Here is a 16,239-nt window from a genome sequence, read left to right on the forward strand (position 1 = left end):
AGGGGTGCCAATCAAGCAGGTTGCTTTGTCCTGGATAGTGTTAAGCTTCCTGAGTATTATTGGAGATGCACTCATTCAGGCAAGGGGAGAATATTCCATCGCTCCTGACTTGTGCCTTGTAGATGGTGGACAGGTTTGGAGAGCCAGGAAGTAAGTTACTTTCCACAGGATTCCTAGCCTCTGAAATGCTCCTGCAGCCACGTTATTTATATGGCTAGCCTAGATCGGTTTCTGGTCAATGGTAACCCCCAGGATGTTGGTAGTAGGCATCAAGCGATGGTAATGCTATTGAAGATTGATTGGTTGGCTTTCCCTTATTTAATTATTCTTACTCTGGATTGTTTTTTGTCCTTTTCCATAGTCAACCTAAACTTTATGATGCAATGCTCACTCTCTCCTAAATGTCCTCCAGCTGACACTTGACCCACTTGGTCTGCATCATTCCAAAGAAGCATCATTGCCTCCTTCCTCATTGGACTGGAAACATGAAGAAAATTTTACTGAACATGCTTTAGGAACTCTTGCCCCTGTCCGCCCTTTACACTAGTACTCTCCCAGCTAAGTAAAGTTCTCCATTATAACCACTCTATAATTATTTCACCTCTCTGTGATAATCCCTACATATTTGTTCCTCTACATCCTTTCCACTAGTTGGTGGCCAAAAACTACACAAAACAATGTTTCTTAGTTCTAGTCAAATAGCTTCTGTCCATGACCTCTGTGGGATATTCTCTTTTCCCAGCACTGCCACCCTCTCCTTAATCAATATTGCCATTCCCCTTTCTTCCTTTCTCATCTTTCCTGAACACCTTGGATCCAGAAATATTTGACACCCGTTCTGCCTTTCTTTGACTCGGGCTCTGTTATAGCCACAAAATCACATTGCCACTTATCAACCTATGCCTGTAACTCATCAATCTTATTAATCAAAGTCAGATGCATTTAATAGATTCTAAATCAGGGTTACTGCACATGCACAGTAATCCTGATTTAGAATCTATTATTTTCTCTGTCCTGGCTCTATACAGGTGCAACCTGTTCAGCCTGTACAGGTCCCATCTCTTCCACAGCCAGCTCCAATGTCCCAAAAGTTTAAAGTCTTCCCTCCTGCACCATCTTTCCAGCCTTGCATTCATCTGCTTTTTATATTCATTTGTGCGAAATACTGGGAGTAATACAGACATTCCTGGCGCGATTTTCCCACCCCATTGTGTGGGTCTAGTAGTGTAGCGGGGTGGGAAATTTCAGCAGGAGCGCAAAAACTCAGAACGCTCCCGGCCCTCCACGATCTTCCCAGGCCGTTTTTTTATAGTGGGACCAGGTTCACGCTGAAAATGGGCATGACGTGTATTTAAATGTTTCTCCACACCTTTACATATTATTAGCAAGTTCGGGGCCGGCACTATTCCCCCCTTTCTTATGTTTCCCCCCTCTCCGGCGTGACATCATGCCGGCATCATTTCCAGTTGCTCCATATAAGTTTGGGCCTGGTGTGGCAGCAGTGAAAGGGAGTGAGGAGGTAAGTTTAATGAAGCTGCAGCCCCCCCCCCCCCCCCCCCGAGGAGGGCAGGTACTGCAAAATTGCTGGGTGAGGTGGGGAGACTTGCTGTGGATTGGGGAGGTGGGGCCGTGCTGCTCAAGGGCTCCGCAGATCGGGGGTCTGCTAGTACCAGGCTCATGGTGAGTGCATAGACCTGGCTGCAGAGAGACCCCTAAGGGGTGCCACATGAATTCCACCACCAATTATTGACCTGCTTCCTTGCTGTCTGTCTGCTGGACAGGCGCTGTGGCTGACACCAGACCTTGCCTTCCAGAGCCCACTAACAATAATAGGCAGCCAGGTATGGCAGTTTCTGCCCCAGTCAAGGGAGCTCACCCACCGGGTGTTAACACAGCATGGAGTCTGCAGTGCTGCTTTGAATGGGAACCCATCTCGTGATAGTCAAGAGGCTGTCCCCTCCCCCATCTGGCTGAATAGTCCTTGAATACAGCCCCGTGAGGCTCTCCCACATCACTTGCGCTCCACAACCTGGTGCAGCAGCGGGGAGACAACCTGGAGGAGGAGCGGCATCCAGAGGATGTGGAGGAGGAGGCCAAGGAGGAGCCAGAGGATGGAGGACAGGCAGCGATGGTGAGGGCCTGGCAGGGCAGAGCGGCAAAGGAGGCACTCATCGCAGCCAGGTTCACGTATTAGCTGTCGTGCAGTCTGGCGGCTGTGACCTCCCACCCACCACAACCCCAACTCCCCGCCCCCAAATTTCTCATCCCCTTGTGCACCCCCGCCCCCCCACTTCGGTCCAGGCTGGAGGGTGATGGTGACTCGCTATGAAGCATACTGTAATGCTGCCCTGGTGCCACACAAATCTGACTCCTACCTCCTTCGACTGCACATTGGGGGCGCCTGGGCCCACGTATGAGTAAGGGTTGTAGGCCGAGCATGTGGGGTAATGATTCTGGACATTGAGGTGGAGTTGCAGAGGCCTGGGGAGGGGTGGGGCGTGTTTGACATGGGGTCCGATGGATGCTGGGGAAACCAGGGCAGGCCGTCTGTCACTTTTGGCTGAGGGGCCGATATCGCGCAGCACCGAGCTCTGCACCTCTATGCGTGGGGTTGGGGTACAGTCATCCCTGTGGAATCAGAGACAGATTAGTCACAGCTGTGGGGTGCAATAAACATTTAATACCTGATTTTCAAATGTACAAATAATTAAACCCTAACTACTGCTGCCCTTCTTAGTGACCCTACCACTTCTTAACCCTGCATTGCTTATTGCTGCGTCTAGGTGTCCCCCATGGATGCACGTTGGAGGTGGAGCTGTGATCCGCACATACCCCATGGCCTGTGACACCTTTGGCGGGCGTCCCCTTTGGGGCCGAGATCTGGAGAGCCCCGGCCAACTTAGGGATGACACTGATGTGGCTGTGCCATCCTGTTCATCCCACTGCCCGTGAGATACTCCGGTGTGAAGAAGGGGGGATTCAGAAGTCTCCTGGAAGGAAGGCCCCGGCATGGGCTCCAGCCCTTCCTCCCTTGGTGTATCTGTAGGCCCTGGGTATGCTCCATGGGATGGAGGGGCAGCAGGACTGAGCTCCAGAAGCCTCGGCGTCACCTGGCTCTACCAGTTCTTGAGGCCCAGATGCATCTGCTCCACAATGTTTGATCCCTCAGTGCTGGTCTCTGAGACTGGAGCCCTCAGCATTAGCCCCGTGAGCCTGGGCTAAGTTGCCGTGGCCCACAGCCAGAGCCTGCTGCGTCTTCAGAGCGAGAGCCCGAGCCATGGCCCGCTGTGTCTACATCATGGCCTGCTGTGTCTCCAGGATGGCTTGTACTCTGTCACCCACGGAGACAAACTCCTGACCCAGTGTTGGCCTGGATTCTATGCTCTGCCGGCACCATCTCCTGTGACGGATGTCTGTTGGACTCCTCCAAACAGCCTGCAGTTGCTGCATAGTTACTGACAGCCCCTCCACCATTTCCCGGTTCTGATGATGCATCTCCAGCAGCTTTGGGGTGACCGATCCCAGAGGCCTGGCATCTGGCTTGGGGCCAGCTGATTCCTTGCCTCTGGCAGACTTCCGCACACCCAAGGCCTCGGACGTTCCCACCTCCACCTGATGTGCATCAAAGGCAATGCTGTGCGCACAAGTAAGTGACCCATAAGCCTCACCACTAACATGTCCCACTGTGATGATAGTATGTGCGCTGCTGGATTGAGTGGTGGATGCCTGTATCGAATGAATGGTGCTGCCCTCGGAGGATTCCTCACGGCCAACCTCCGAGATGTCATCTGAATTGTCATGGGGTGCCTCAGTGGGGGCAGGGGATGACTGCTGAAGGGGTGGGGGCATCTCGGTCATTTCCTGATTTCCTGTAACAAAGGACACAAGATTTAGTGCAAGGGAGGGACTAGTATCAGGGTAGCTTACCACTTACTAGTAACAAGTCATTGGGACTAGTTTATCGGGGCAGTGCCTCACAGTGGCTGCCCGAATGCTGATGCTCACATGCCGGACGATGACCTGGCTGTCCGTCACCATTCTCTCCTGCCTTCCCCTGCCAGTTCCATGGCACGCTCCTCAAAGGTGGTTTGGAGGTGAAGCTTGGGGACACCACTGCCAGTTATTTCCCTCTCCTGCCTGTTATGGGCAGTCTTATCCTGCGGGGACATAAGGGGGGATTGAAAGCCTGATGTATGGAAGGGTATGGGTGTAGGGGGGTCAGGGATGGGAGCGATCGGGTAGAGTTTATTGGGGAAGTGCTTCACCAGGTCACATTGGCTGCCCGAACGCTGGGTCGCCACCCGTCAGGGGGGATACATCACCTTCCGCTTCCCCTCGATGGCGTCCAGCAGCTGGCCCAGCTCAGCACCTCTGAATTGTGGAACACTCCTCCTATGTGCCATCTTCCTGACGTGACTGCCAGTGTGTCCATCGTTACAGCTTGTATAGAACTCTCCCTTGTTAAGGGAGTTCAGCTGCAGTCAGTTTAGGCGAGTCATGTGTCCATTATTCAATTTCAGGGAGAATAATGGACAGGCTGCTTGGTTTCAATAGAGGGGGAGGCAAGAGTTGTTCTGCAGGGTTGCTGATGGGGTTAACTCTGCAAGGGACCACGTCCGGGGTGAAAGGGCAATGATGAAGGGTTTGACTCTGCAAGAGGGAATGCTCGAAGGGAGAGGGGGCAAGCCCAAGAGGCCAGCAATGTCCGGAGGGCTGGGGCCTGCTGAAAGGATGTTGATGGCTGGGGGGGTTGGGCGGAGAGGCCGGTGATATCTGGGGGGGGGGGACAGGCTGGCGATGTCTGGAGGGGAGAGGGGCTGAGCAGCTGGTGATGTCCAGGGGGCTGAGAGACCAGCGATGTGGGGAGGGGTGCTGAGAGGCCAGCAATGGGGGCAGGGGGTGGGCTGAGAGGCCTGTGGTGTTGCAGGGGACCTAGCAGCCAGCAATGTCTGGGGGGTGGGGGGGCAGTCAATGTCCTTGGGGTTGGGGGTGGGATATAAACCAATCTCCTGATATACTGAAAGATCGGGCACATGCAGAATGGTGCCCTGAGCACTCTGCTGCCCTCCTCTCTGGTGGGATTAGACTTGCCAAACCCCCCTAGCATGAATCTCCTGATGGCCTGTGGTCCTCTGCATTGCACAGAGTGCCGTAAATACCCGAGACTCAGCATACTGAAACAACGGACATTGAAGTTGGGCTGAGAGTGAAGCAACACTCGCAGATCTGAGTGACAGCTCTACCCAAAATACACGCATTGCACAGACTGAAATCCACTAAATGTGGAACTGAGGCCACATCTTCTAGTTTTTGCTTTACTGAGAAATCTCAAGACAAAGGACCATGGGTGAAACCTCGAGGAACTCCCTCAGTACAACGTGGGGGAGGGGAAATACTCTCGTTTTCTCACCCATTGGACACTTAAAATTCTTGGTGGAAAATTCTGCCCTACTACTTTTGAGGTCCCGCTTGCTATTTCCCTATCTTGATCCCTAAATTCTTGCTGGAAGACCCTCTTTCTGCCTATGTTGTTCTTATCAATGTGTAGCATGACATCCACCCTCAGTGTTCTGCAGCCATTCTGTGACAACCTTGAACCTGGCACCAAGAAGGCTACACACAACTGCGGACTCACTTCTGAAGCTGCAGAAACATCTGTTTATTCTCCTAACTGTCAAATCACCTATCAATATTGCTGTTCCAATCTTTCTTCTACTACCAGTGATGCTATGGCCTTGACCCTGGTTGCACTCCCAATCACTCTCATCAGTATACAGAATTGAATACTGGTTGGAAAGTGGGATGGACTCGGTGGACTCCTGGACCACCTGCATGTGTCTACTTGACTGTCTGGTGGTCAACCATTCTCTCTGTCCCTACATACTCTCAAGCTGAAGGGTGCCTTCTAACGAAGCTCCGAGTCCACATTCTGCTCCTGGCAGCAGCTGAAATCCCGCTTCACTCTGGCTGTTTCCCACTGCTCATCAAGTGACGTCTCATTCACTCAGCACTGTTTTAAGCTCCGTTCTTCTCTTGCTGTTTTCCATTACATACCAAGTGACGTTGTACTCTGCTGTTTTGAGCCCTCGGACTCACCAAGTTTCCTTTCATGCACCAATTCAATCTTACTTGATCTCCGAATCATGAATATCTTCTCCCTCAGTCATTCGTTCAAATGACAGTTCAGAGCCTCTTAATAACTAAACTCATTGATTTAGTTGGACTTCCTTCGTACTCTTTGCAGCCATGTTCCTCTCTTGCTCAATGAATGTCAGCCACGGTTCGGTGGGTAACACACTCACCTCTAAATTAGAAGCTAGGAGTTCAAGATCCATGTTGGAGACTTGAGCACATGATCCAAATTGTCACTCAGAGTAGTACTGAGGGAGTTCCTCGAGGTTTCACCCATGGTCCTTTGTCTTGAGGTTTCTCAGTAAAGCAAAAACTAGAAGATGAGGCCTCAGTTCCACATTTAGTGGATTTCAGTCTGTGCAATGCGTGTATTTTGGGTAGAGCTGTCACTCAGATCTGCGAGTGTTGCTTCACTCTCAGCCCAACTTCAATGTGCGTGACTATTGCACTGAGCGCAAACTGAAATCATAAACTTTGCATAATGGTTGCTCAATAGTTACAGGGACCTTGTCTGCATGGAAATATTTTTTGATAAAAGCTTTGTTTGTTTCAGGCCTTTGAAAGATAAGTTGATCTCTCAGTGCTACTCCAGGGATCTGAATGCTCCCAGAAAGGCCTGCAGTTATTGCCCATATCTAGTTTTCCTCGAGTAAAGGCAGCCATATGAATTAGGAGCAGAAATAGGCCACTCAGCCCTTCAAGCCTCCTGTGCCATCAAATAAGATCCTACTTTATACACCATTTGCAAAATTTTTGCCCACTTACCTAACCTGTCTATATCCTTATGTCCACTTCACATCTTATCTTTGTGTCATCAGCCGAATTAGCAACCATACCTTCAGTCCCTTCATCAAAATAATTTATATAATTTGTAAACAGTTAAGGCCCCAACCCTGTAGCACACTACTCATCACATCTTGCCAACCAGAAAATGATCTATTTGTGGCTACTCTCTCCTGCTGGCTTGCCAATCTTCCATCGATGCCAATATATTGCCCTCTAAGAGTTTTTATTTTCCATAATAATGTGGCAGCACACTGCCTCTTGAACGATCACAGTCTGTGGTGTAGGTACATCCACGGTGCTAGTTCAGAAGGGAGTTGCAGGATTTTGACCCAGTGACAGTGAAGGATGGTGTGTGGCTTGGGGGGGATCTTGTTCCCATATATCTGGTGTTTCCATATATCTGCTGCCCTTGTCTTTCTGGGTAGTAACATGGGTTTGATAGGTTCTTCGGTATTATTTTGTCTGTTTTGCAAGAAATGAGAACAGGCCATAAGGAGCTTGAGTCTTCAGCTATAAAGGCAGGTCAGAGGTGGGCTGGTTCAGTACTGTGCCCTTTTGCCTCTGGGGCCTGAGATTCAAGCCGCCAAGATGGATAAGGATGAAGAATTTCTTCCTTTCTAGACTGTGAAACAAATCATGCTAATTATATAAATCACAAAACGCTCATCAGGTTTGACACTAACACTACCCAAATTATCAGTTTCACTTGGGGAAGTAGTACATGGACTGGCTCAGTGAGTCACTGTTACAAGTCAACACCTATACCTGGCCCAAGTGGCTCGGAAGGTAAGGGGGGGGTGGGGTGCAGAGGTGTAGTGGAATTGTCACTGGACAACTAATCCAGAAGACTCAGGGTAATACTCTGGTAACCCAGGTTCAAATCCCACCACGGCAGATGATGAAATTTGAATTCAGTAAAAATCTGGAATTAAAAGTTTAATGATGACCATGAAACCATTATCAATTGTTGGAAAAACCCATCTGGTTCACTTGGTGGGGGATAGGGCCTGAGTAAGATACTCTGTCAGTGAGTCAGTGCAGACTTGATGGGCCGAATGGCCTCTTTCTGCACCGTAGAGATTCCATGATTCTAAAGCCCTTTAGGGAAGGAATTCTGCCATCCTTACCTGGTCTGGTCTACATGTGACTTCAGACCCACAGCAATGTGGTTGACTCTTACATGCCCTCCGGGATGGGCAATAAATGCTGGCCCAGCCAGTGATGCCCACATCCCATAGCGAATAAAAACAAAAACCTCCTCACACCTACCAGGTGAGGGGAAGGAGTTTACTTTATAATCTAGGGAATGAATTGGATAGTTTAATGTTCAAACACAGTTTTGCATTAAAAATTGTACATTCATGCTCATTTCTTTAATCTAGTTTCGTGGAGAAGAACAGGGTTGGAAGTCCCGATGACCAGCTTTGCACAGTGAACATCAACTTTCCCACCTTTGAACCCTTGACGGGGGTCTTCAGATCCAATGAGAAGTTCCCATTCCCTCCATTTCCAGGTTTCAATTTCCCACTGTTGACAGACTCCTTGTCTCCTTTCCCACTGCTCTCTGAGGATTTGTCTTTGGGCGTTTCAGATAGTCCAGGTTACTCCTTGTTCAACAGTGTCAGCAAAGACAAATGCACAATGCACGAGGAAGACAAGTGCCACCCTTTCACTGGAAATGAAGAAGGGGACTCACCGCTCATGCTAAGCACATACTCGCTTAGCCCAGGTGCTGATAGTAAGGTGACTGGATCTTCTGAGGAAGTGGGCTATAAAGCTTTCAGTAGTTGTGTGTCTACGCCCTGGAACCCAGAAGAGCAACAGAGCGCGGAGACAATTCAGACAAATCTGGTGTCCGACGACATTGAGTCATCTGATTATCTGTCTTCTGATAAACTGACATTCAAATCAAGCAACGAGGTAATGCCAAACTGGGAATGGGATAAAGTTCACAACACATCGTGTGATTTTGCTCCGGGCACTGGGACTCACTTCCCTCTGGATCCCTTCCCGATGTTCTGCGAAAACCTTCAGTCTTTGGCCTTTCATTTGAAGGCTCAGGAAGAGCCGGGGTTGTGGCAGCCCTGCTCCATCCAGGGGCTGCCTGGCACAGCAGTGAGCCTGGCAGGTTCCGACCTCCACTCACACCCTGTGCCCTCCCAGGATTGCTGCCTGAAGGTGGAGCCAGCCTTGGACACACTGAGCCAGGGAGATGTGGGCCAAGCAGAGCAAGGCACTGAGGCCAATATTGTAAAGAAGAACCAGATGAAATACATTGTGGTCCCAGATAATGCCAAGCATGACCTAAGTGAGCTGACACCCTACATGAAACTGTCCCTACTCAATGTACAAGCGACAGAAAAAAGACACGGGGTGGACCCAAATCATCCTCCAACCAAAAAAACACATCTTAAATGTTAAGGAAAACATTTTACAAGTGGAACACTGGGGAGATATATTGCCTCTATTTGTAAATTGAAATTACATCCTGAATCTTAAAGACACACTGAAAAATGTTAAAAGCAAAATTCTATGGACATTGGAAATATGCATACTCATTCTAGAAGTACTCAACAGGTCTGGCAGCATCTGTGGAGAGATGTCTTTGATCTGAAACATTAACTTTGTTTCTCTCTCCACCAGAAAGAAGTAAAGCTTAGTGAAAGTCACATTATGTCTATAATGCAGCTTTGTGACTGACACTGAACTCCTTCTGCAAGGTTTACAGCTCATTTCTTGTGTCTAAAAGGGAAGAAAGAGGCAGAGAGAAAGAGGGTGAGGGAGAGAGAGAAAGAGGGCAGAGGCTGAAGGAGAGCAAGACACAAAAATCTTTTCTCTCAGGTTGGTAAATTGAGAGACTGACCATAAATCATCATCATTAAAGCCTGGAATTTCTTGTCTTTCCAAGATGCTGTTCGACTCCTCTGATTTTGAGTCAGATGTAAACTCCATCCAAGGAAGAATTGGGATTGTGGACATGTCTAGATTCCATCTTCACCCCTTGGAGGGTGTTGGCACATGAGGAGAGTGTGTGGGAGACAGGAGTGAGGAGACATAGGGACTGAACTGAGGGTGTGAAGGGAGGGAGGAAGTGCAGGGTGGAAGAACTGGGCTATGGGAGGGAGGAAGAAGCTGAGGAAGTGAGAAGAGGAAGTTGGTTGAGGGGTGGGATTGAGTGAAGGGAGGGGCTGAACTTTGCACAAAGCTGTTGCATTTTTTAAATGTTTCTGGGGATTTTACTACAAACAAGACACAGGGATTATCAGGAATTACCGCTGCCCAACAACTGGGAGCCTTGTCCATTCTGCTAAATTGAGGGAGTGATTCAGTTAGTGAGCTGGAAATGTCCGTATAGAATCCCTATGCTGAGCTTAATTTCTCATCTCAAGCCAGATCACCCGGGTGTTAGCTGGTGTTAACTGGTGACATTATTGCAACTGGGCTTTTTACAGAGGTCCATCATCTCTCACTGAAATCAGTCCAGTGAACTCCAGCATTAAAATCTTTGTATTTCACTTGGTATAACACACTCTAAACACACAACCCCAGTCTGAGGCACTTTGCTTCATTATAATTTTAAAACTGTCGCATTTTACAGGTTCACAATAAATCCATTTTGCAATTTTAGCTGCTGAGATTTAGAAAGCTTTACAGACACCAGTGTCCCTGTTAAACACTCTTGAGGTAACTATAATGGAGACCTGGCTTTAGACACGGGTAGGAATGGGAACTACACATTCCGAACAACCATGCATTCAGGAGGATTAGGGAAGGAGAAAGATGAGGAGGTGGAGTGTTTATCTGAAATAATGTTACAGTTCCACAACGGGAAAATATTAATTCAAAGGTTGAGTTGTTGAGTGTTTACTGTAGATCTCCAAATATTGAGAAAGAGATGGAAAAGCAAATCTATAGACAAATTTCAGAGAAGTAGAAAAATAATGTAGTAGCAATGGTAGAGTACTTCAATTACAACAATAAAGACTGGTGGAGGGGTGCAGGGGGAGCAGAGTTGAGAGCAAAGAAGCCCAATGATGCTAAATGTTGTATTTTTGGCTCTTAACACAAACACAAATGATTGGTAATCTAACAAAGGGAGAATAAAATAATTCCAGGAGAGTTCTTCATTCATGTGTTACCTGCTGATCAATATTCCTCCAAGTTATATATTGCATGTTAATTTGCATCACTTACTGTAATGATGTATACCAAACTATTTACACATCCAGCCATATGTTGTTGATTAATGTATTAAACTACATGCTCTAAAAAGCATTATCATCCCCCTTTTCCTTCAATAGAAAAATGATGCGTTATATTCATAATGGAATAGAATAATTGTGAACAGTATTTACACAGATATTGACTCTCTCAATTATTCAAGTACAGGTTATCTGCTGGCTCGACCTGAATGGCTACAGTGAAACTGGAATTGTCAGCTCTTTTCTTGTGACTCATATATTGGGCGGAATTCTCCCCAAAAATTCTAGTGTTGAATTTGCAGAAAAACAGGAATAATTCTTTTTTTTTTGCAGTGGAACTTCACAGTAGAATCTCCCACACTCTGTTCAATGCAGAGGCCACCAGTGTGAATATCATTAGATTTCAGGGGGCGGGGCCTATTCACGCCAGAGAGGCTGAAACCAGTGGGGCTCTGCGCATGCGCAGTGACCAGGAATTGTCAGCCTCCCGTTTGCTGGCCAGCTCAATCGTCGGCCAGCCTGGGATCCCCACAATGCTGTCCCCCCAACCACCCCATGGCCTGATCGTGGCTCCCGACCATTCCTGGTCCAGCCTTGGCATCCCCACTTTCTCCCTCCCCCCATCCTGGACCGCCCTTATCTCCAGTCCACTCCCCTCCCTCGTAGTGCAGGCACCCCCGCAGGCAGACTTCCCCCTCCTGGGCCCCTAGGCCCCACCCCCATCAGGCCCCATCCCTTGACACTGCCCATACCCAATGGGCAGTGCCAAGGTGCTCTCTTGGCATGGGCACTTTGCCCCTTGGGCAGTGCCGGAGGCACAGGCTGGTCCTTGCCCAGAAGTACCCCCTGCTGTCCGACCCCCTTGGGGACCCTGATTGACCCTTCGTTCCAGTGGGGTTGGGCCACTAGCTTCCCGAAAGTGGGGAGCTACTCTTAAACCCCTCTAGAGTGAAATACTCTGGCAGGTGGAAGAGGTTAGCAGGCACGGAGAATTCAGTCCCGGGCCACCGAAAATTAGGTGTAAATAAAGATTGAAATTACTTGCCTATCTTCCTGCCGGTTTCCTGCGCGGATCTCATGGCACTGGAAATCCGGCACTGGGAGATGCATGCGCAGCGGGAACACGTAGCATCTCCCAGCACTAGAAAATTAGTGCAGTGGGTTGGGAGAATCACCCCGCCCCCCCCCCCCCCCCCCACCCCCGCCAACATTGCATATATATATATATATATATATATATATAGACTGATAATTAGTTTGCACTTGAGTGTTGTGTGTGTCATCTCCCTTAATTCCACTCTCTAAACCTGAATGTGCACTCATTGTTGATGCCACAGGAATGTTACTTTTATAAAAATTCATTCATGGGACACGGGGGTCACTGGATGGCCAGTATTTATTGCTGTCCTAATTGCCCGAGGGCAGCTAAGGGTCAACCGCATTGCTGTGTCTCTGGAGTCACATGTAGGCCAGACTAGGTAAAGATGAGAGATTGCCTTCCCTAAAGGACATTAGTGAACCAGACGGGTTTTTACAACAATTGATAATGGCTTCATGGTCATCAGCAGATTCTTAATTCCAGATATTTTTATTGCATTCAAATTTCACCATCTGCCGTGGCAGGATTCAAACCTGGGTCCCCAAAACATTAGCTGAATTCCTGGATTAATAGTCTAGTGATAATACCACTAGGTCATCGCCTCCCCAAAGATGATGTTGAAGAATTCTCTCCACAGATATCTATTCCTCCCCACCAACACTCCATTCTGGGTGGTCACTTTAGCTCATTACAGCCCTTGTCACATTTCTGTCAGGAACCATGTGCTCTGTTGCAGGTGGATCACTCTGACCTTCTGCCCTACATGCAGAGGAGATAACCTTCATGCATGTTAGAGTGTGGTTTTCATTTTCTCTTGTTTTACCAATAATTGTTCTTAGACTGCCGATGATCTAATTCGAAAACTTGTCCTGACTTGCCTTCCAAATATAAATCTGGTTACAGTCTAATGATTTTGGAAATGTACTCAAGGATTGGTAAACTATTGTTGGGAGGAGTGCATTGTCCATCTCTAATCCCACTACTCCACAGATCAAAACATATTTTAAATTACAATTTTCAAATGAACACACAAAACCCAGATTTCTTCTTAAAACAAAATAAAATGGCTATCAATGTACAGCAGGAAATATAATGGGCGGGAATTTACAGCCTCGCTCATCCTGAAACTGTAAAACCCTTCCCGAGGTCAAGGGACCTTTCCATTGTCCGTCCCTCACCCACTCCAATTCCCGTGGCGGCCAGGACGGTAAACTTCCGGCCAATAAGTGTACCAATCACTATTGCTAAATATCGCCTCAACACACCCTCACACACACAAATAAGAATAAAAATCAAAAAATAGAGGAATTCTGGTGGAATGTTGGAAGTCAATGACTCTAGGAAAAAAAAGATAAATTGTGGAGACTGTTGAGAATGGTTTTTGGGTCTTGCACTGCTTTCAGGCATTTTTGGAGAAGGTGGTCTTATTGTAGGTGATCTGAAAGACTTCTGGAAACAGTAATGGATGGACTTCTGGTCCACAGCTTCAACCATGGAATATGTGACTGAGTCTCTTTCAAGTCTCCTGTCTTTAGGAGAAGCTGTTGTATTATTTCAGTTCATGCTGGGCTGACTCCCTGAAACTGACAGCCTCCAACTTATGGTTCACTGACCACTGAGCTGATCTGGCATCCTATCACTCCAAGAGGGTCCCACACTTTTTACTGCACAGAAACCAATGTAACAAGCATGGGAACATCCTGTACCATAAATGTTTTAATCTCCACTTTAGTGCACAGGGACACAGGTAAAAATGGATTTCATGACACTGTAAATGTCAACCAGGAGGTTATGGAGATGCATCTGACCTGTAACACTGCTGCACTGGTTTGTCTATGGAGTCATGGGACTATACATCACATCCTAATTCATGGTGGGACTGCAGTTTAGGCTATTTTCCCTTAAAAATGCATTTGCATCACAACATGCCCCTTTTTTTCTAAATTAAAGCTTTATCCTTAAAAAGTCAAAAACTATTTATATTACATCAAAAGAAAATTATGTTTTTCATATACTTTTATACAAAACAATTAATTTCTAAGTCTCTGAAATGTAGTAATGGTTTATTCATGCATCCAAACTTAGGGCAGAATTCTCCCATTTGAGACACAAATGCCGTGGCAGGGGTGGGGAAAGGAAGTGTTCTTCTCCCTGTGGAGGATGACAAGAAACCATACTATATCTTCTGACTCTGACCTAATTAATTATGCATCATGAGGTTTAGTGCCACATTCCATGGCGGGGTAGGCTTGATCGCAAGTGTCACACCATCGTATCTGGTTGCCATATTTAAAAGGTACCCAACATCACTGATCCATCATCGAAGAAAGAAGATGGGTCTCTAGGAACATGCTGAGGTTAGAAAATGAACCTCCTCGGTGATACTGAAGCTGGTAGATCCACATGATAGATCCACTACTGCGGTGGGCCAGGGTTGCTAGCAATCTCCATCCTGAACTCTGAAGTTAGCTCAAGCATTCTTCAGGTAAATCCCAACTTCTGCAGACGTAGTGTGTTTTCTCACAGGTCTCACGGAGAATCGGGTGGGTGGGGGGAGATTCCGATCTGGCCTTCATCTGAATTCCATTCGCGGGATGCAAATTGGTTTCAAGCCATCCACCAACAAGTTTCCTGATCCACCATGGTGGACACCAGCAGAAGATCTCATGGAAAATTCACGTAAAACTGATTTTTGGGCCTCTTGCTGAATTGTTCCCATCCCCTTGGAGAACGGGGACACACGACAGCGCAGGGTCGCTGAGCAGAAACTGATAGCCAAGTTCCGCACACATGAGAACGGCCTGAACCGGGATCTTGGGTTCATGTCACGCTATCGGTAACCCCCCACAGCTTGCCTGGACCTGCAGAATCTCACTGGCTGTCCTGTTTGGAGACAATACACATTTCTTTAACCTGTGCCGAATGCTCTCTCCACTCACATTGTCTGTATCTTTAAGACTTGATTAGCTGTAAAGATTCACATTCGAATCAGTATTCTGTAACTTGAGTTTGTGTCTCTGTATGCCTTGTTTATGAGCAGATATCCATTCCATCTGACGAAGGAGCAGCGTTCCGAAAGCTAATGGCATTTGCAACCAACTAAACCTGTTGGACTTTAACATGGTGTTGTCAAAACTCTTACTGTCTTGAACCCAATGTCAGGGGCATGGGAGAATTCTGCCCCTAGTTACAGTGATGTTAGTTGGACACTGCAATATGTTTTCATAATGCTGGTTGTCCGAAGGGTTTGGGTTATTTCTTAGACCACATTTTATAAGCAATAGGATGAGTTGTGATAGTAATCTGATTTGACATGCCATTTGGTGATCTTGGCTCTGGGCAAAAGCTGATGATTTCTGCTGGATTCCGTGTGCCATTGGCTGGGTGTTATACTTGGAGTTTTTTGTCTAATGGTAATTCTGCAGGTGAGGGAACATTTCCACTGAGCGTTGTCACTTTTAAGTGTTGCGTGGCCACATGCATATTTAGTTTTGTTTGATGGCACCTCACAATTTAAAGATTTCATGTTTGTACCGTACATTCTGCCATTCCATTGTGTCTGGAGTTACGTGATGAAGTAATATGGTTGACTCCCTACTTCTCACACATTGCCTTCAATGGTCTTCTAGTATACTGGGGTCCATTGTCTGAAACAACTTCCTGTGGTTAATTGATGGATGATGGGAAATTTTGAAAAGCTTTCCATTGAGAAATCAGCTCCATGGATGCCAAAGAGATCAGTTGTGAGTCTAGTCCATGGATATGTGGTACCTGGTGAGGCAATGGTGGTTCTTTCTGTTTGCTAGGCATGACGGTTTGACATGCCTCCCATTCCGTCATGGCCTTTTTGATGTCTTGGTGGATTCCTGGCCAATATACCACCTCTCTGTCCAATCTTTTTGTTCCATCCATTTCCATGTGTGACTAGTGCAACTGTTGATGGATCGCAGATCTCATGGACCCTGGGCCTGACTCCTTGAAATATGTGAGGTCACCTCTATAAAGGCCAAAATGGTCTAA

At 47.4% G+C, this 16,239-nt stretch overlaps 1 protein-coding gene across 4 annotated transcripts in view; it reads left to right on the forward strand.

Moving 5' to 3' along the window:
- The window catches only part of LOC144510659 (interleukin-4 receptor subunit alpha-like), a 30,833-nt gene extending 19,648 nt beyond the window's left edge, over positions 1 to 11,185 (forward strand). For all 4 annotated transcript variants that reach the window (XM_078240346.1, XM_078240344.1, XM_078240345.1 and 1 more), the window contains exon 10: positions 8,301 to 11,185. In XM_078240346.1, coding sequence (XP_078096472.1) covers positions 8,301 to 9,339 — 1,039 coding nt within the window. In that variant the 3' untranslated portion in view covers positions 9,340 to 11,185. The remainder of the gene's footprint in view (positions 1 to 8,300) is intronic.
- Positions 11,186 to 16,239: the final 5,054 nt, after the last annotated feature.

Source organism: Mustelus asterias, chromosome 23, assembly GCF_964213995.1.
Source record: "Mustelus asterias chromosome 23, sMusAst1.hap1.1, whole genome shotgun sequence".
Classification (NCBI taxonomy): domain Eukaryota; kingdom Metazoa; phylum Chordata; class Chondrichthyes; order Carcharhiniformes; family Triakidae; genus Mustelus; species Mustelus asterias.